We start from the raw sequence: 20,727 nt of genomic DNA on the forward strand, positions 1-20,727 counted from the left end.
GTCTGTGGGTGGGTCTGTGGGTCTGTATGTAGCCTGTATGTAGTAACCCTGGGTGACCAGAGAGGTGCTGTTGAGTCTAGCCTGCCCTGAGCATCAACTGCAATACACACACACACACACACACACACACACACACACACACACACACACACACACACACACACACACACACACACACACACACACACACAGCTCCACTTCGAACAGAGGTTCGATTTTTATTTAGTTTGGGGGCAACCAGTGTTGTTTTTGACAGCACATTTTGATTTAGTTTTAGTCATAGTCTTTTGAATAAAATGTAGATTTTAGATTACTATTTATATTTGATGTATTCATGTTGATGTATTCATGTTGATGTATTCATGTATTTATTACATTGTGCTGTCCTTGCTTATTGTAAATCGCTCTGGATTATGAGCCTCTGATGAATGCCTATACATTTTAGTGCTGTGGACCACGCTTCTTGTTGCCGTCTTATGAATCCTCCATAATCTCTGATGTGTTCTTGTCCCCTCTCTCTCTAGGGTCCAGCTGGTCTGAAGGGAGGAGAGGGTCCCCAAGGTCCACCAGGCCCCGTCGTAAGTATACCAACCAACACGTGTGTGTGTGTGTGTGTGTGTGTGTGTGTGTGTGTGTGTGTGTGTGTGTGTGTGTGTGTGTGTGTGCGTGCGTGCGTGCGTGCGTGCGAGCGTGTGTGTTACCTCTCTGAATTCTGCATTGTAAATAGGGCTGGGCAATATATCAATATTATAATGAAATCGTGATATACTGTAGATTGGGATTTTGAATATTGTAATAACACAATACGGTATAAGTATCTTTCCTTGTTAGTATATTGTCCTGCATGGTTTTATCACTTAAGCCTTACTTATACTTTCAGGAATGGCCACAAATTGATAGCGAGGTATTTAGTAAAAAATATCACAATATTTGCCCCAGCCCCAGTAGATTTTTATTGTTTCACAATGAACACTTTGTTTATGTTTCTCATTTACACCAGGCATGTTTGTATTGAAATGGCTGTACTGTTTGCAGTTTGGTAAAAAAAAGGTTATGGTTTGAAGAGTATCAGTTATTTGGAGAGGCGTCCAATATAGAACCCAACCACTAGAGGGCAGCTGTCTTCCTTTGTCCAGAAAGGTCTATAGAATCCCTCTATAGAATCCCCACCAGTTTAACACCATTAAGCAGCTTCTTGGGGTGTCCTCTGGCCTACTGGTCCAGGCGCATACCACTTAGGCATTGCCACATATTAGGCATGTATGCCCATGGCGGCGGCGCCGGTTCGATTCCCGATCCGGATGACCTTTGCCGCGTGTCACTCCCCATCTCTCCCCCCATTTCCTGTCAGTCTACTGTCCTATCAATAAAGGCATAAAATCCCCATAACAAATCTTAAAAAAAAGCTTCATAGTTACTTTCCTCAGTGGGAGGTTACAGGTGGCTGGAGGCCATCTTAGGGTTGATTCATGCTCCACTTTAGCCCCTTTTCGACTGCAGTTTTAGCACCACACCACACCACACAACACCGCACCACACCGCACCACATACAAATATCTACATTTTCCATTACACAAAAGTACCCCTACCGGTAAGAAACAAATTGACCCTTTTAACTGTGATTATAATAAAATATAAATTTGTATTACAACTATCCTAATTATAATGCACTAGTGGATTATAACTGTGATTATAATACATTATAAAGTATTAATGTATTACTATGATAATTATAATACACTATAATAGATTATAATAGTGGTTATAACACAATAGAATCTATTATCATGTATTACAACTATATCCTGTTGGTCCAAATGAAAAGTCAGTGAGTGATCAGTCATTATGAAGTGTTTGGCCCTGTTTGGCCTAGCTCAGACCTACTCTAGAGTGGATACTTTTAGTACCCCGTTTAGTACCACTTTCACACCACTCTACCCAGGTCCTTGTAGTGGAAAACCTGGCACAAGTGGGCGGTGTGGTGTGGTGTGGAGTGGTGTGGAGTTGGGCCAGTGGAAAAGGGGCTTTTTAGAGCCTAATTTATTTCGGTTCAGCTCTGTCTAAGCTATGATATGGCGTCATTCAGAGGATCGGGGGGGCAGGTAACGTCATTAATTCGGCTCCGAATGACCCCATATCATAGTTTAGACAGAGCCGAACCGAAATAAATTAGGCTCTAAAAGTGGAGTGTGAATCGACCCCCAAGTCACCTCAAAATTCAATGCCACTTAAAGTGCCACTTTAACTGGGAATTTACCCTTAAAGGGTTTTGCTGGCTATACTATTTTTTTCCAAGATTTTGCTGAACATGCATGTCCTCCCCCTCTTTTTTTTTTAGAAGTGCCCTGCTTTCGAATTCATACAGTCTTCCACTATTGGCCACAGAGAGATTAAAGGGATTAAATGACTTGCCCTTGGACAGTGTCTCTCAAACGGGTCCATTTGGTTCCATTTGAACACTGTCGGAGTTAAGGGGAGACCTTGACATTTGAAAGTTTGAGAGACACTGCTCTAGGACACGACGATGTGGGATGTTGAGGAGCTTAACAATTTTGCTGCCATTTTAAACATACAGTAGCTGTAGTAAGCAGCTGCCAAATTGTCCTTACCTTTTAACGTGGGCACACGCATGCATCGTGCACAATCTGTGCACGACTCATCTAGTAGACGTGTAGACTCGGTGACAGCTTTAGAATAAAAAAACCCCCATTGAAATAGACATATCCGTTGCCACGCTGTATCCCTGCTTATCCGCCAGTGTTTACATGAAAAAACATTGAAAAAAGCCAGCTGTGCGCTATGGTAACACGTTCGCGCACAAAACGCACAATATGTGCGGGGATCATAATCCAGGCGTGTAGAGACTGGATCAAAGTTTCCAAACGCAAAAATCAGATTGAAAAACGAGCTTTCCATCACCGAGTAGCTTCCTCTTCTGTTACATTGTAAACCAATGGAGGCGGGACTATGGCCCAGGCTGAGATGGAGGCGGGACTATGGCCCAGGCTGAGACCGGATACGGAAAGCTAGATCCGGTCCAGACCGGAAATACGACCGGATACAGTTAGGAGGCGGGCCTAAAGAGCCAGAATCAGCGAAAATCAGCGATAATACTTTTAATCCTTTCATAATGATTAAAGCTAATTAAACTTCCGGGATCGACGGGCATGGCACCGCGGTAAGGCGGGAAATCTCCGGTTTCGACAGGGATCGCAGAGTATGAGTTAAGAGCGCTGCAAGTCGCCGCATCCACTTCACAGCAGCTACTAGATGAGCATTGTAATTGGCCAGAATCGCTCCTGTGAGGTGGTGTAGTTAGGATTTGATTCACAGCAGGTGTCACCGGTGACAATTAAGCCCAGAAATATGAGGAGATGACAGCCGTCGCTGATGAATCCATTACCACCCTAACTAACCGAGCGCCAGGTTTCACAGGAGCACAACGAGACAAATGGAAACTATTGTGCTCATTATGTCTGGTGAAAAACGTATGTCATCTGTCTGCTTGTTTATTTTTGTTTTTTTTTCTTATGAGAGCGTTGGCCTCACTTCACCTTGCCACTCTGCACAAAGTGATTTGTCTTGTGAGCAATGATGCACTGGAACCGTCCGGGTGGCAAGATGGTTTGCTCAATTACTCCCTGGCACACACCTCGCCCACGCACAGACACACACACACACACACACACTCAAACACACAGATGGTACAGCGCTCCCATATGGTGAGTGGGAATATCTAGTCGACCGGGGCCCACATGTCCCCGTAGCCTCACGAACCGGCACGGCTGTGCCTGTTCTCCACTGATCCACGCAGCCGCTGAGGTCGCACGGCACGCTCCCAATCTTCCGCTGCCAGAAAAGAAGACATCTCGCTGTCTCAAATAGTCGACAGAGGCTTTGTCCCAAAACCCAAAAAGGTTTACTTCGGATGCAACCCTCTGTTAGCTTTGCATCCAGGCTCAGCACAGCTGTAGCCTGTGTGATGGGCCACATCCAAAAAGCCTTTTAATCCACCTGGTCAGAGTCCCAACAGTTGTTTTAGAAACACAGCTGAGCACACTTCTGAACTGGAAAAACAGGCACTCCATATTCACGTAATTATGTCAAAGAGCCTGCAATGTAATTCTGTTACTGTGATCAATGGAGATTGCAATGAAGAGAGAAACACGTGTCGTGTGTGCCTGTGTGGGTGTGGAGGCGTGAACGGATAAAAAAACACTGTACACTGATGATGATGATAGAATGAATATGTGTATTTGGAAGGGACAGCTCATATTAATGAACACCAGCCATACAATGCTGTGTAAATACACCGGTTTTAGCAAAAATGTTAATTTGCTTGGAAGTAGAGAACGTTCTGAGTCGCCATAGATTGGCCTGGCTGGCCTCTGCATCGGTCCAAGGTTTTATAGATTTAGGAAACCAATGAACCCCTGCATCTGGGGTATCAGGAGCCAGCGGCGTCCTCAATAAAATCCACTAGCAAACAGTCGGGGCTGCTTTCCTCACAAACACGTCCCCATCTCAACCTGAATGCTCTCAGCGGAGAGTGGCGGGAGCCTTGACCTCAGGCTTTCACTTAGATCAATCCTGGCTGCTGTCTGCATTAGTGATTGTCACATCTCTCTCTCTCTCTCTCTCTCTCTCTCTCTCTCTCTCTCTCTCTCTCTCTCTCTCTCTCTCTCTCTCTCTCTCTCTCTCTCTCCCCCCTTTAATGTCCAACCTGGCTGGTAGCTAATAGACGTGGCTTCCACACAGGCTTTATACAGTTCTTAGATGGAGATGCTCTCTATTATGAAATTGTGCTGTGAATCATTCTTAATTCAGTAAATCATTAGTAGAGGCTCCTCCTGTGCTGTCTGAATCTCTGCTAATGTAGGTCCTCGCCTCTCTCTTTGTCTCTCTCTCTCCTTTTATTGCCCAAGCCGGATAGCTAATGTTTTATCAGCTAATATCTGACATTGCAGCCTTTCTTTGATAGACCTTGTAAGCAACCTCGTTTGCTACCGAGTGCGTATACCTTTTCGCTTTGTCCCTGTCTATGTACTGTATGTACGTACTGTATACAGTATGTATGTACTGTATGTGGGCACGTTGGTTTTTAGCAGGTTAATTATTGATGAACTTATAGAGTCTCCTGCTTGCTGTTAATTGTTTTTCCCCTGCTCATCTATCTCTCACTCTCTCTCTCACACACACACACACACACACACACACACACACACACACACACACACACACACACACACACACACACACACACACACACACACAGGGTTCTCCTGGAGAGAGAGGTGCTGCTGGTGCGGCCGGTCCAATCGGTCTGTCCGGTAGAACTGGTCCCCAGGGACCCCCAGGGCCTGCTGGAGAGAAAGGAGCACCTGTAAGTACATCATTTCTTTTCCCCCTGTCTCCCGTCCACACACACAGAGAAAACTAGACACCGGCGCCGAAAGTTAATGTCACCAACTCGCACCACAATCACATCATCTGTTTCTGCTGTGCTGCATTTCATATTGTTTTTCTCAGTATATAATGGAAGTATGTGTTTGTCTGTGTGTGTGTGTGCGTGCGTGCGTACATTTCTCTCTCTCTCTCTCTCTCTCTCTCTCTCTCTCTCTCTCTCTCTCTCTAGGGTGAGAAAGGGCCTCAAGGCCCAGCCGGTCGTGACGGTGTCCAAGGTCCTGTCGGTCTGCCTGGCCCTGCCGGACCCCAGGGGCCCCCTGGAGAGGATGGTGACAAGGTCAGTGTCAGTCCCCCCCCCCCCCCCTCCCTATTTCTGTATTTTCTAGGGGGATAAAGCACAATGTACAGTAGATCAATCTTCATCCGTCGTTTTCATGCGCGGACCAACTGTCTCTGTCTTTGTCCTTGCCAGTGGTGGAAGAAGTAAAAGTGGCAATACCATAATAAGCCATAAATTCTCTGTTCCAAGTAAAAGTCCTCTGAGTACCAGTGTAAAATAAGGACGTAGTCGCATTGTTGAATTACACCCACAGCAATCCTTACGGTCACATTAAGTTTACCATTCGGGCCATCAACAAGTCAGGTTGTGTCACTTTTTTAGCCACACATAATAATTACATTCTTAATTGGCTGCTTGATTCGATAGCTTTCCATGACAATACGATCATTGTCGACACAGATGATGGAATACCTAGGAGCTCAATGGACCTTTTGGGTGTGATCCTGTTAGACTAAGTGTTTAGACCAGGGGTCTTCAACGTTTTCAGGCCAAGGACCCCTTAGTTGATAGAGAGATGAAGCAGGGACCCCCACAACCTGTTAATAGATTCCATATAGTTTCATCGTTTGACGGCACAATTATCGGTGTAATTTTAAAAAACCTGACCTTTCACTCTGTCCATAGTCTGCTCTTTTCCCCCTCTACAACGAAAATAGCCGATCTACAAGCTTGTAGATCTGCTATTTTTGGCTAAAGTTCTCAGAATATGGACGCTTAGGGTTCAAGTGGTTAAAATAAAAAAAGGAGAAATCACACAAAGATTTGGAGGACCCCCTGTAGTAACTCTGAGGACCCCCTACGTGTCCCGGACCCCCTGTTGAAGACCCCTGGTTTAGACTGTACTCGCGCTGTTTTACATTTCTGTCTAATCAATCAATCAATCAATCAATCAATCAATCAATCAATCCTTTTCTATGTGTGTGTGTGTGTGTGTGTGTGTGTGTGTGTGTGTGTGTGTGTGTGTGTGTTTTAGGGAGAGGTTGGAGAGCCTGGTCAGAAGGGAAGCAAGGCGGACAAAGGAGAACAGGTATGATGAAGTGACGTCACAATCTCCTGTCCGGTCCGTTATGCGCGTTCTCACCAATGAAAACACAGAATCTCAATTAATATACAATGCAGCAGCACAATATATTGATCCTCTTTAGGGGATAAATGTCTTTGTAAATGATAGCACGTCCAGAAAGGAAAAAGTGCACGGTCCAGTAGATCCATATACAAGGATTTAGTGGTTTTGTAATTGCACGTGTATGATCATTACGTCAATCATTTTCAGTCAAATATAAACAAGGATTAGACCAGGGCTACTCAACTTAAAGGAGTAGTTCACCCCCAAAATGACATTATTTCTATTGATTAGTCACGCCATGGAGACTAGAGTTCAATAATATTTTTAGTTTTTTGTCGCATTCCTAAGACAAAGATGTGATAACAATAAATTTACCCCCATTCGTTCCGGATGGGGACCCGTTTCGAAACGGGTCCCCATCCGGAATCAATGGGGGTAAATTTACTAGAATCAAATTTTTGTCTTAGGAATGTGACGAAAAACAAAAGATATTATTGAACTCTAGTCTCCATGGCGTGACTAATCAATAGAAAAAAAGTCATTTTGGGGTGAACTACTCCTTTAAGATGGCTCAGGGGCCACTCAGCAAATGATCAAAAGCCCAAGGGCCGCAATCTAAAGATGACGGTCCTATTTTGTGACGTTTAGACAATTTTGTAACACACTACATGAGTGGTCTAAATAGTAAGGAAACACAGAAAACAGCCACATTTTCATCTATGAGGCCAAACCTTATTGAACAGAAGGATCATCGAAGAAATTATGAAGTTTCTTCTTTTGGAACAAACAAAATACAAGTCTTGTATAAAACAAGACAAAGATAGTTTCTTATGGCTATCGGAGAGAAACTTAAAGGGGCACTCCACCACTTTTCAACCTATGTTCATATAATTGGTCCTCACTCAAAAATAGCTTTTTTCTTTTTTTTTTCTTTTTTTCTCAGAGGAGGGCTGTAGGCAGGTCAGAAACCCATCGTCTTGTGAGATCATCGATTGCCAATCCAGCTTATAGAAACTGCAGGCTTTCTATTCCTGAAAAGTTGCGATTTTAAAGTGGAAGCCATTGTTCTCGTGATAATAAAAATCTAAATATTTTTTTCAAAAATATTGATACATTTTTTTTGGGGGAAAATGATGATGTCACAAGACGATGGATTCTGAACTTCCCACAGCTCTCCTAGGAGACTTGGACTGAGTAGAATTTTTTTTTAATATTTTATCATGAATATTAGTGAGGACCTATTATATGAAGACAAGTTGAAAAGTGGTGAACTACTCCTTTAAAAATGACATCAGAAATTATTTGTCCACACTGAAAATAGAAAATAAATATATATATTTTTTATTGGTATCACCATGACGGGCCGCACGGACATGCTGCAAGGGTGTTGAATAACGCTAGATTAGAGGTTTTGTAATTCGAAATGTGTGATGATTAATTATCTTCTGTTCTTTTTCCTCCTGTGTTCAGGGTCCTCCTGGTCCGGCTGGTCTACAAGGTCCTATTGGTGCTCCGGGTCCTGCTGTGAGTACCACACTCCTATAGGACACACATGTACTGGGTTTAGCTGAAGAGAGTACCACTCTGCTAGGACCACTAGTACCACTCTGCTAGGACACACATGTACTGGGTTTAGCTGAAGTACCACTCTGCTAGGACACATGTGTACTGGGTTTAGCTGAAGTCAATGTTCTAAACTAGTTCACCATGATGAAAGAACGTGCTCTGATGATGAAACTCTGCTAGGACACACATGTACTGGGTTGAGCTGAAGTCAGTGCTCTAAACCAGTGGTTCTCAACCTTTTCAGGCCGTGACCCCCAAAATAATCATATTTTAACTGGGGACCCCCAAAATAATCATATTTTAACTGGGGACCCCCCACCCTACAGAAGCACTTGGAATTGTAGGAGTTAGCATTACATTTGGTTTGACTCGATCTATTCCATTGTGAAAATAGCCGATCTACATGCTCACAACGCCTCGCGGTTGCGAGGCGTTGTGAGCATGTAGATCTGCTATTTTCACAATTTCAGCCTCTAATATTTGACAATTTGGAAAGATTTTGACCAGAGGTACTAAAAAGGTCTTTAAAGTCCTTAAATTGTCGTTTTAGAAATGTGCAGATACCCTGTATACACTTCAACTTTATGTTGGTTTGTTTACTGTTGAGTGAGAAAACAACGTTAACATTTAGCTAAACATCTGGGGACCCCCCCAAGATATTTTGGGGACCCCTCTGGGGTCCCCAAAGGTTGAGAAGGTTGAGAACCACTGTTCTAAACTAGTTCACCATGATGAAAGAACGTGAACCTTAATGTTTGGTTTGTTTTGGACAGACTGATTGTCCAACTGCAGGCTTGTGTTTTTTGTTTTATTTTTTGTTTTGCTTTTTACGTTAGCAAGCTACAGTAGCTGTACGTACCTATAGCTACGACTACACGAACTAAGCAAACTATGCCGCAAAACGTTTTAGATTTGTTTCCATTTGTTTCCGGTGGTGCTCGTTTTCAGATAAAGTTCTCAGAATCAAATTTGGGCCCTGCTGCTCATTATGAAAGTATAGACTTTTCAAAGGTAGGGAAAATAGACATTCTTTGAGCTCAAAATGTGTATTATGTGTTTATTTTGTTACCTCCTCCCACTTCAGTGGTGTTTCTGGTAATAATTATTATAAATATAATAATACTAACAAAAACAAAACAAAAACAATCATTACTGAACTTCACAGGTTCTAGGAAAGTGTCCGGAATAAGGAAGGTTACTCTTAGTTGTCAACAAGAGACGTTACAAGCTATGAATTATCAATGTCGACTATTTAAGTGAACCAGGCTGCAGATACTGTATTCCGCTTCTGCACTGAATTCATTACTCCACAGTCCACACAGCTCTCGGCACTGCTCCCTGCAACATGTCCTACCTTCCAGCGGCGTGATAATGAAATGTGAAAAGTCTGATTAAATGTGTGTGTGTGTGGGTCCTCAGGGAGGAGATGGAGAGCCCGGTCCCAGGGGTCAGCAGGGGATGTTTGGACAGAAGGGAGATGAGGGTTCCCGAGGTTTCCCCGGTCCGCCAGGTCCCATCGGTCTACAGGTTGGTTGCAACTCACGCGCACGCACACTAGAGCTGCCAATATTCCTCAGAAATGAAATTCGAATATTGGTCTTAGAAATTGGCCCGAATATCGAATATATTCGAATATTCATATTAATATTTTAAAAAAACAAAAAAAGTTTTTTTTACAGGACAATAGTAAAGGGTATTTATCAAGTTATAAAATATATAAAGTTATAATTATTATTGGTTATTAGCCCTGGGATTCTTAATAATCCTGTGTTGAGTGAGAATGCACTTGTTAAAGTTTATACAAAAGTTAAGAACCAACCAGTCTGCTTGAAAACAGCAGCCAGTTTATATTCGACGAATATTCGAAATTTGAATATTAATTTGGCAGCCTTAACACACACACACACACACACTCACACACGCATACACAATTCCTACGCACGCGAGCACGCACACAAAAGTAAATTTTTGCTCATATATTGAAATCCATACAACAGTGTATTAGCCAAGAATAAAGTAGTGTATTGTATATACAGTAGTATACTGTGTATATACAGTAATTCCTGTGTATGTCACTTATGTATCACAGTTCAGTAGGTTTAACCTCCATGCATAACGGCCGTTAGAAACATCGTCATTATACAGCATATATATGTGGTTCTCAAACGTAATTTGAATAAGTAATGCACTTGACCCTGGGAGTGTGCAAATGGACAGTAACGTTTCTCTCAGTGTGTGCAAACCCTGTGGACCCCACTTAGAGAACCACTGCCGTAAATTGAGCCTCCTTATCGTACTTATCTCCACTGAGGACAAATGGAAACACACTGTTCTCTGTATTGTATATCTTTTATTTAATGTACACACGCACGCACGCACGCACGCACGCACACACACACACACACACACACACACACACATACACACACATACACACACACTAGGGCATTCACCAAATATTCGAATATTCGAACATTCGAATATCAAAGTCACTATTCAACGTTGTTCACCGAAGTCGAATATTCGCTTGTTTTATTTTATTGTTTTCTCTTTAAAAAAATATGTAGTTTATAAAGCTTGGCTAGATAGGAAGTCATAAGAATGAGTTGTCAATGCCCCTGGTGGATGAATTTGTTAATGCTCTATACGAGGGGTTCTCAAACCTTTTTAGGCCGTGACCCACAAAATAAACATACTTGAACTGGGGACTGGGAAAATAGCAGATCTACATGCTCACAACGCCTCGCAACGCGAGGCGTTGTGAGCATGTAGATCGGCTATTTTAACAATGTTCGCCTCTTGCTTACTTAATATTTGACAGTTTGGCCAGTCCTGTCGAATATTCGACTATTCGAATACTTTGAAGTCGAATAATTTGAATACTAAAAATCACTATTCGTGAATGCCCTAACACACACACACACACACACACACACACACACACACACACACACACACACACACACACACACACACACACGCACAAACACACACACAAAACCAAACCAAACCAAACTAAACAACAACAACAACAACACACCACAGGTCAGCCAAGCACCTTGCTGGCCAGTCAGGTATTCACGGTATTGATTCGCCTTGTGCTGCTGCTAATTGGATCAGACTGGTGTGTGTTGTGTCCCAGCGCGGCTCTGACCTCCATATGATTACAAAGCTCAGCACCACTTTTCACCACCACCACGCCTGACACGGCTAAGAGAGAGAGACAGCTAAATGTCCTTTATTCCAGCCATTCTCAACCTGTGGGCGGGCCGTGAGTAGGGATGGATATCGTCGGCGATACTTTTAATGGTATCGATTCACTGACGTTGATACTATCGAGTATCGGTTCACGTAAAAACGAACGATACTTTGTTTCGATACTTTTGAATGCATGTAACAGTTGGGCTACTGAAAGTTTAATGACTGCTTTAGTAGGCTACACTCGTTACTGTGAAAATAGCCGAGAATAGCCTATAATGTTTATTATTATGATAATGATCCAACGTCTATAAAATAGCCCATAGAAAAAGGCAAATAATAATTATAATAATAATAATAATAAATAAAAAGTATCGAAAATGGTATCGAAAAAGGTATCGTATCGATTCCCAGGTATCGAAAAAGGTATCGTATCGATTAAAAGGTGAACGATACCCATCCCTAGCCGTGAGGATGTTGCAAGTGGGCCCCTAAACAATTGGCAAAACACACAAAAAAAATGTCTCCTTCTCCTTTAAAACCTTGAAAAAATAGTTTTCATTGTGATACTGATAAACTGGAGATTAAAGGGATAGTTCACCCAATTTCTGTTTTTTTGTCGCATTCCTAAGCCAATAATTTGGCTTAGCAGCTCTGGCCTTATAGTGGTTCTCTATGGAGACACGAAGAGCCTGCTTTGTTCCCTATGGAGACACAAAGAGTCTCCTCAAAGTATTGTCTTAGGAATACGACAAAAACTAAAAGAATATCCATGAATTCAAGTCTCCATGGGGTGAGTAATGGATAGAAAAACAGTAATATTGGGTGTGAACTATCCCTTTAAAGCTATACTGTTACCCTAGTTCCATTGAACCAAGCCGGAACACAATCGAATCGATTGATGCACGCGGACCACCCAGATGGGTGGGCCGGAGAACGCTTTTTGAGATTTTCAAGTGGGCCCTGATTCCATCACATAATGACTCGGTGAAGGACAGGACACTGCCACGGTGCGTATATCGTGTTTAGGGAAACACTGTTGGTGGTCAGCTTACTTCAAGGTCAGGGCAGCTTGACAGATTAGATCCTCAATACATACAAAATGCTGTGCTACTACAGTAGGTCTAATCCTCATGAACCCGCATGGTAGCATAGCGTTGCTGTCGGGCAGAAGAAGAAAAAAAAATAAAATACAAAAAGTGTTAAATTAACCCCCTACATCATACATGGGCAACTGGCGGCCCGGGGGCCACATGCGGCCCCCACCTTCACTTAATGCGGCCCACAGGTTAATACTGGAATACTGATATATTACTGATTTCAGCTGTTACAATTCCAAACATGACCTGCTTTAATTCGACTAGTATAGTAGTATTAAAATGTATTTTTTTTATGTCCAATGTATTTATATTTAGGTTCATAAAGTTAACATGAGTAGCCTATAATAACTAAATGCGTTTGAAATTAAATCAAAATGTTAAATTTCAGGATTCCAATTAAAAAATAACTAAAAATTATACAGGATTCCAATTCAAAAGAAGCAAAATTAGCCTGCGATGCGTTTTGAGCTTGTAGATCGGCTATTTTTGATTATTTTGTATGAGATACTAGAATACAAAGTAGGACGTAGCAATATGCTATGTGGCCCTCTGGAGTGAAGGTGAAAATATAGTGGCCCTCGCCATCATCAAAGTTGCCCACCCCTGCCCTACTTGATCATACTTACAGCATCACACAAAAGCATCAAAAGTAGCAGATCTGCATGGTCGTAACGCAGCGCAAAGCGACACGCCTTGAGCTTGTGGATCTGCTATTTTTGCTATTTTTGCATTTTAATTCTGAATGCTCCGCTTGAGAATAGCACTCAGCAACCTCATTCATCAGCTAATTTATGAGCAGCTGGGCTCTTAAGCTAAACACGTTGCACGTTTACTACCTTGATGGCGTTACATGGTAATTGCAACCGCCAGGTCGCAAGTTACTATGAAAAGATCAACTGGCTGTCCCTCCGTCAGTCCGTCAGTCCCTCCGTCTGTACGTCACGTCACGTCACACTTTTGGCCTACTCTTATCTCCGGTACCGTTGCCCCTATCCATGCCAAACTTTGCACACACAGTCCTTGGCTGGCAAACCACAACCTCCAGCCCTGATTTCTCACATGGCCCTCTTCTAGCGCCACCATGAGGCAGACTTTTGCAAAACACATTTTTGGACACTGCTCCTACAGATGTTGGCCTAAAATCACGCAAAGCGGTACACAGTATCTCTAAAGTCATGTCATCAACATGGATCCATTGCCTTCTAAAGTTTGTGTATGCGTTAAGTAGTCTTACTGGTGGTGATTACCATGTAACGTCATTCCAAGGTAGGCTACTGTCCTCACCGTGCACTGTTCAATCCTGTGGGGTTTTAATTGGGAGTAATTCACTCCCCGTCGCCGTCCCATTATCCGCGCACGGTAACCTGCTCCAACAGTCAGGCTGTCATCATCAAGAAGCACATTTACACCCGGGAATAATTAGTAGCCTCGCTAACAATCTCTGACTAAGGAGACCTCGGCACTGATGAGATTTCTCACCATGGGGAGGGAAGCACAGTGCACGCTCGCCAGGAAACACACGCGCACACGCACGCGCGCACACGCACGCACACACGCACGCACGCACGCACGCACGCACGCACGCACACACACACACACAGAAATACTGTAGATGCACACACGCAGCATTTGGTGGTAGCAGCAGAACCACACATGCACTAGGCTGCATGCATAATGGACGTATACATGTACATGTGTATATACGTGTCCTTACAGGTTGGTGCCTGGCATGGTTTCCTCCACCTTCCATCAGTGCGTGAATGTACGTATGGCGAATGGGTGAATATAGTGCACATTGTAAAGCGCTTTGGATAAAGGCGCTATCTAAAAATGGTGCCATTCTTCACCAGCACATAGACATACAGAACAAGGATATTTGAGGAAGACAGGTCAGTGAATTAGCAAGAGGAAAGGATTCTGTGATGCCTTCTGCTTTTCTCCTCAAAATAGCTGATGGAAAACCACCTTTGACGCAGACGCACGCACGCACGCACGCACGCGCGCACGCTGCAGCAATTTACCACAGCAATTACTGGTAGAGAAATGTCAGGGTTCAAACGTGTACGTGGGGTTCACGCATGGTCGCTCTGATCTGTGTCTGCACCTTTAAGTGAAGATGACTGCAAAAATAAAAGCGAAAGGTTACAGAGGAGGCTCCGATGCTCTCTCCATGTGGGCCCCACTGGGCTGTTGATCATCCGCTGGGTAATATACCATCTTTTAAAACACGGCGACTGCTCACTGTGAGCTATAAAGGCCACTGCCATAAGACATAAGAAAACACAGTCTGAAAGGAAACAGAAGCACATTAAAAACAGAGGCACATTGAATTGTATATAGCGACGCACTCTTTTGTATGATACCCTTTATACGTTTGTTTACTGGCTTTTAGGAGTTTAGCAGATGCTCCATTCCAGAGCAACAATCTTTGACAGTTTAGATGTAGCTGCAATTCAATACAAATCAATATTAGGGCATTCGCGAATAGTGATTTTTAGTATTCGAATTATTCGACCTCAAAGTATTCGAATAGTTGAATATTCGTCTGGACTGTCAAATATTAAGTAAGCAAGAGGCGAACATTGTGAAAATAGCCGCTATACTGCTATACTTTTTTGTTGATTTTCCAAATGATGAAGTGACTATTTTGACCCTATATATTATCCATATAGGTGATTATGCTAATTAAAGCTTACTATGCAAATTATGCAAATTGCTCAACATATACAAGTTAGATCCGGCAGTTTCTACATGCTGGGGACCCATACTCAACATTTCTAACATAAAACTTTAGGGTACTCAAAATGTCCGGGTTCACATTTTGGCTACTAGACTATATTAGAAGGAAGTCAGGCAGTGTATATATATACTGGTAGGTTTCAGTTTGTGACAGACAATGTTCCCTGCTGCCTGCTGTATCCAGGGTGTGACTGAACAAGACCGGCTATTAATAGTCTCATTGAGGATATTTTTGGCGAGGGGGAACAAAAAAAGAATAAATAACTTTTGGACTGTGAATAGTGAGGGAAAGAAAGGTGAAGACATATTGTTCCTGGGAAATGGATGGATTCTCATTGCACATCAAGGATAGAGGAGTCACACACACACACACACACACACACACACACACACACACACACACACACACACACACACACACACACACACACACACACACACACACACACACACACACACACACTCACTCCATATATGGGTAACTGGTCCGATATACATCACTGGCCAGATGGCCAAGAATTGGGGCGCATGTCGCCCTGAGGCGTCTAAAGGCTCTAACAGAGTCCAGGGTGAAGAGCTATTCACTTCACCTCGTTGTAGTTTCCTAGCTATCACCTAGGCTTTGTTATGTATCTTTAGGTGATAGCTAGAAAACTACACCGCGGTGAAGTGAATTTCTCTTCACCCTGGACTCTGATAGAGGCTTTACTAGTAACTCCGAAAAATAGGGGGTGGGGGGGTAAAAACTATTATAAATGGTGGTTGCATGTCACATGTACATGGACAGGCATGGTTTGAGATGCACTCAGCGTGGATCTGAAATCAAATTAATTTGCAGAAAATGGGTTCATTTGAGGTGGGGGGAAAATAATGATGCATTAAAAAGGTTGAGGTTAATGTGAACACTTAATTGCCATCTCCCCTGAGACCCCAAGTGACATCCCTGCCTAACACAAATCCAAAAAGAAATGTTTGGTACATTTATTCATTTTTCTTCAGTCATAAAAAGTAATGATAATAACATGAATCTATGCCAGAACTGCACTCTTGTTTCAATCAACAAACAGAAGGCGCAGGGTTTTAGTTCTACACTGTGTACGCCATAAAATATCTAAAATTGTTAATTTGTGTTGCTTCCACAACAAATAATCGACTCTATTTAGTATTGATTTACTGTACTATATGTCTTGTAAAATACGAGCAAGCAACAAGCGAGTGTGTTGTTAGCTGTCCAATTAAACTTGGCGCAGGACTGCTGGAACAGCTGTTGCTGGTGTTTAACAACACAAAAAAAATCTAAATGACACCATTGTGTATTCATAAAACGGCACCTCAGAGCTCCAACTGCATCATCATTTTCTTAACCACTAATACGATTGTTACTGTTCCTTGTTCCTTGTCCCTAGGGTCTTCCTGGACCTCCAGGTGAAAAGGGAGAGAACGGTGATGTTGGTCCTATGGTAAGTAACATGTATGCTTTTTTGACAGAGCTTAATTAACTATATATATATATATATATATATATATATATATATATATCAGAGATTGCGTTAGACCGGGAATTGCCGGATTTGACCGATTTTTTATGGCCAAGACCGAAAAATAAAATTCCTCCCGGACATCCTGACCGATTGAAAAACCAATGGTCATTTATTATTATCGCTGTCTGCTCCTCTGCGCAGGCTGCCTGCCTCTCTCTCTCTCTCTCTCTCTCAGAGTCTCTCTCTCTCTCTCTCTCTCTCTCTCTCTCTCTCTCTCTCTCTCTCTCGCTCTTTCTCTCTCTCTCTCTCTCTCTCTCTCGCTCGCTCGCTCGCCCGCACGCCCCCCCGTTCTCTCTCTCTCTTTCTCTCTCTCGCTCGCTCATTTCAGTGTCAGTTTGCGATGCACGCACAGCATGTAAAGCCATGGGAATTAAGGAATGCACGCACGGTCAGCAATCAACCCATAAACAAACATTATACACTTGATTGAAGTTATGAGGAGAGGAGATGGAGTGGAGACAGTAGGAAGAACAAAGCCTTTTCAACTCTCCCAAAGTTGCATATGCGCATGGACGCACTGTCACCACTCGACAGTGAGTATTGGATTAATTGCTGGCCAGATGAATCTATCAACCTTTTCATTATTCTGAAGTCAAGACATGGTATTGTATTGTTGGCATGAAACATGATGCAACAGAAAGACGTTGTTGTGAAAGCAGTGTGCGTGTGCCACATGCAGACAGCCTGCGCGAACAGCACGATTAGTCCAATATAATTAATTCCCTTATGCAAGATTGAAGCGTTTTTTTCTTTTTAGCCTATACTTTTTCATTCAATTCGTTTTCAGTCCCAACTATGCAGTAGGCCTAATACTTTAACTGTTGCTATTGGCTGTTTGTGCACCTGCTTGTAATGTATGCATTAAAATGATTATGTCCGGTATATTCTTCAGATGTCCGGTAAATTTTAATCATGCCGGTCACGGTGACCGGCAGTTAAAAATCCTAGCGCAATCACTGATATATATATATATATTAAAGCCATATTTTAATTGCATTGTTTGATAGCACAATCATCAGTGTATTTTTGGATTCTTGTCAATTCTTGTTTTCAGATATTCAACCACTTGAATAGTCAATACTTAATAAACTTGACCTTTCTCTCTGTACTTAGTCTGCTCTTTTCCCCCTCTACACCAAACCATTTTGGTGTAGAGGGGCGTTGTGAGCTTGTAGATCGGCTATTTTTGGCTATGGTTCTCCGAATATGGACGCTAGGGTTCAAATGGTTAATATAAAAACAGAGGAAAAAAAGCTTCCATCACACAAAGATTTGTAGGACCCCCAGTAGTAACTCTGAGGACCCCCTAGGGGTCCCGAACCCCCTGTTGAAGACCCTTGTTCTAGGGCTTGTGTCGGTTATTTTGCTTCTTCTTATTATCTCAACAACATGCATTTTTTTGTTTGGGTGGGTTACTTCCTGTCTGACTGTGCCACTTCCTGTGTCCCCTCATTCAGGGTCCTCCTGGTCCACCTGGCCCCCGAGGCCCCCAGGGTCCCAGCGGAGCTGATGTACGTATAGCACCCGATGACGACGTCGTCGTCACTATTAACCACCTCGTTCAACTTCAATAATTGGCTTCAGATTGATATTTCCTCTCTCTCTCTCTCTCTCTCTCTCTCTCTCTCTCTCTCTCTCTCTCTCTCTCTCTCTCTCTCTCTGTGTGTGTGTCGAGGCTGACAGATCGTGATTTGTCTCTTTTCTTTTGTAATTACCTTCACAGGGTGCACAAGGACCTCCCGGTGGTGTGGGCGGCATGGGATCTGTGGGTGAGAAGGTGAGTACACATAAGCCTCTAGCAGGCTTACCTGTCCGGGTGGCGGCCGGTGCTCAAACACCGCCGCCCAGCTCTCCCCCCGTGGCAGTGCTCTGGATCCCTTCTACAGGAGTCGGTTCACGTAATAGAAGCAGAGCGTTTTGTCTGACTTTAGTGCTCTGACACTGTTAATGCCCATTTTTACAACGCTCCCTTACAAGAGGCGTCCATTTTTTTACTGCCATTTGGCAGGAGGCTACGTGATAAATAGTTAATGCCATGCCTCCGGTGCCATGCCTGAAGTGACTCCAGAATTTGAAAACGGCGAAGGGTTGCATCACTTTAGGAGGGCACAGCACGCACCAACAGCTCTTTGAACTTGTATAATAAATGATGCAATCTGACATTGCTCAAATTGCACGGTAGCTTTTTACAGAATGAGTACTAAATGTTTTGTTTTAGAGCTGGGTAATAATAATATCATTACTGTGGTTTGAGATTAGACATTGGCTGGGATTTGGGATGTAGTTATATGGTAATGTCACGGCAGAAATCAATGTTTTCTGCCTTTAGAGGCTGCATTTACAGAAAAGTCATTTCATGAACTCGTCTGAACTTGCCTGACTGTTCTAGCTTTTCTTTATTATTATTATTATTATTATTTGCCATTAATTAACCATTATTTATTATATGTAGGCATTATTGATGATTATTTATCAACGAGTGTTATAACGCCTTATACAGTAAGCGCCTTATAATGCATTATAAAGGCAACCTTAAAGCTATACTGTGTAAGTTGCTAAACTAGTGGTCAGTAGCGGTATTGCTTTTTTCGGCCGTTTTTCGCCCGGAGTCGTCGCGGACCACCGCCGTGGACCACCACTTATGTAAGACACGTTTTTGGATCCTTCAAAATTTACCCAAAATTAACAAAAATCAGTACACAGTATCTCTACAGTCATATGATCAAGACGGATCTGTCCCATATTAAATATTCCATCGTGATTGGCTAAGATTGGACTCCAAACTTTGCAGGATTGATCCGTTTCGAACAAAATGCCTCAAATCATGAACACAGCGTGCAATTGTAATGAAATTGGAAGTATCTCAACAGTCATGTGATCGTCAGCGTTAAAGGCCAAAGAAGACATGGCACCCTTTTCACATGTAGCGCCACCAGGAGGCCACAATAATTAATACCTGACCTGGTGGAGACCTGTGCTCGGAAGAGCACTGCTTCTAGTTTATGACCCAGTGGCTTCCAATGTAGAAGAGACAAAGTCTAAAGAGGCTTGTGGTGGTTTTGCTGTAGGTGTTTGTTCTATTTGACACTGACATTCATTTCCCAACCTATAGGGAGAGCAAGGTGAGGCTGGCAATCCTGGACCATCTGGGGAACCCGGAACCGGAGTAAGTTGAACACCTTTTCCTTTGTCATTCTGACGCGCACGCGTGTGTGCGTGCGTGTGTGCTTGCGGCGCATGGGTGTGTGTCCTCTTGACCTTTACCAGATCAGCCATTTAACCTTTATTAGTTATACAGTTTGTATAAGTACTTAAAAAAGTAACGTGTATTATTCAGGTCAGCTCTTATACTCAAGTAAACAAAGATTGAGTACTTTTATCACCACGTTATCATTGTCACTTTGTTTGCCTGTCACAGGCAAACAACAGTCCCTTGCTCTGCTCCAGAGGCAGACATCTGTCAGGGAAGCTCCGTCGATGAAGACATAAATTTTGCAACAAAGTGACACTTTGTATTCATGAGCGTGAAGCTAATTGTGCCTCCTGTTGAGGCTGCTGCTTGCTGCCAGCAGGGCTCTGAGTCTGAGCGTTTGCCTTCAGCGCCCTGTGGCCACAGCATGGCCTGCCAAATTGACTCCCTTCCCAGACACTTAACCCATTTAGGCCTAGAATTATTGACTGCTTTAACCAGTGAAAAATAGCAGATATACAAGCTCACAGCGCGGCACCGAGTGCCGCGCTGCGAGCATGTAGATCTGCTATTTTTGAAAA

At 43.0% G+C, this 20,727-nt stretch overlaps 1 protein-coding gene across 1 annotated transcript in view; it reads left to right on the plus strand.

The window, feature by feature from the left end:
• col11a1a (collagen, type XI, alpha 1a) overlaps window positions 1-20,727 on the plus strand; it is a gene marked incomplete at both ends in the record, with an annotated part of 173,011 nt that overhangs the window by 123,362 nt on the left and 28,922 nt on the right. Inside the window, 10 exons of the mRNA XM_080751473.1 lie at window positions 525-578; window positions 5,276-5,383; window positions 5,636-5,743; window positions 6,720-6,773; window positions 8,283-8,336; window positions 9,798-9,905; window positions 16,822-16,875; window positions 18,414-18,467; window positions 18,680-18,733; window positions 20,069-20,122. Of these exons, the coding sequence (XP_080607599.1) occupies window positions 525-578; window positions 5,276-5,383; window positions 5,636-5,743; window positions 6,720-6,773; window positions 8,283-8,336; window positions 9,798-9,905; window positions 16,822-16,875; window positions 18,414-18,467; window positions 18,680-18,733; window positions 20,069-20,122 (702 nt within the window). The remainder of the gene's footprint in view (window positions 1-524; window positions 579-5,275; window positions 5,384-5,635; window positions 5,744-6,719; window positions 6,774-8,282; window positions 8,337-9,797; window positions 9,906-16,821; window positions 16,876-18,413; window positions 18,468-18,679; window positions 18,734-20,068; window positions 20,123-20,727) is intronic.

Source organism: Nannobrachium achirus (genome assembly GCF_963921795.1).
Source record: "Nannobrachium achirus genome assembly, chromosome: 21".
Taxonomy (NCBI): domain Eukaryota; kingdom Metazoa; phylum Chordata; class Actinopteri; order Myctophiformes; family Myctophidae; genus Nannobrachium; species Nannobrachium achirus.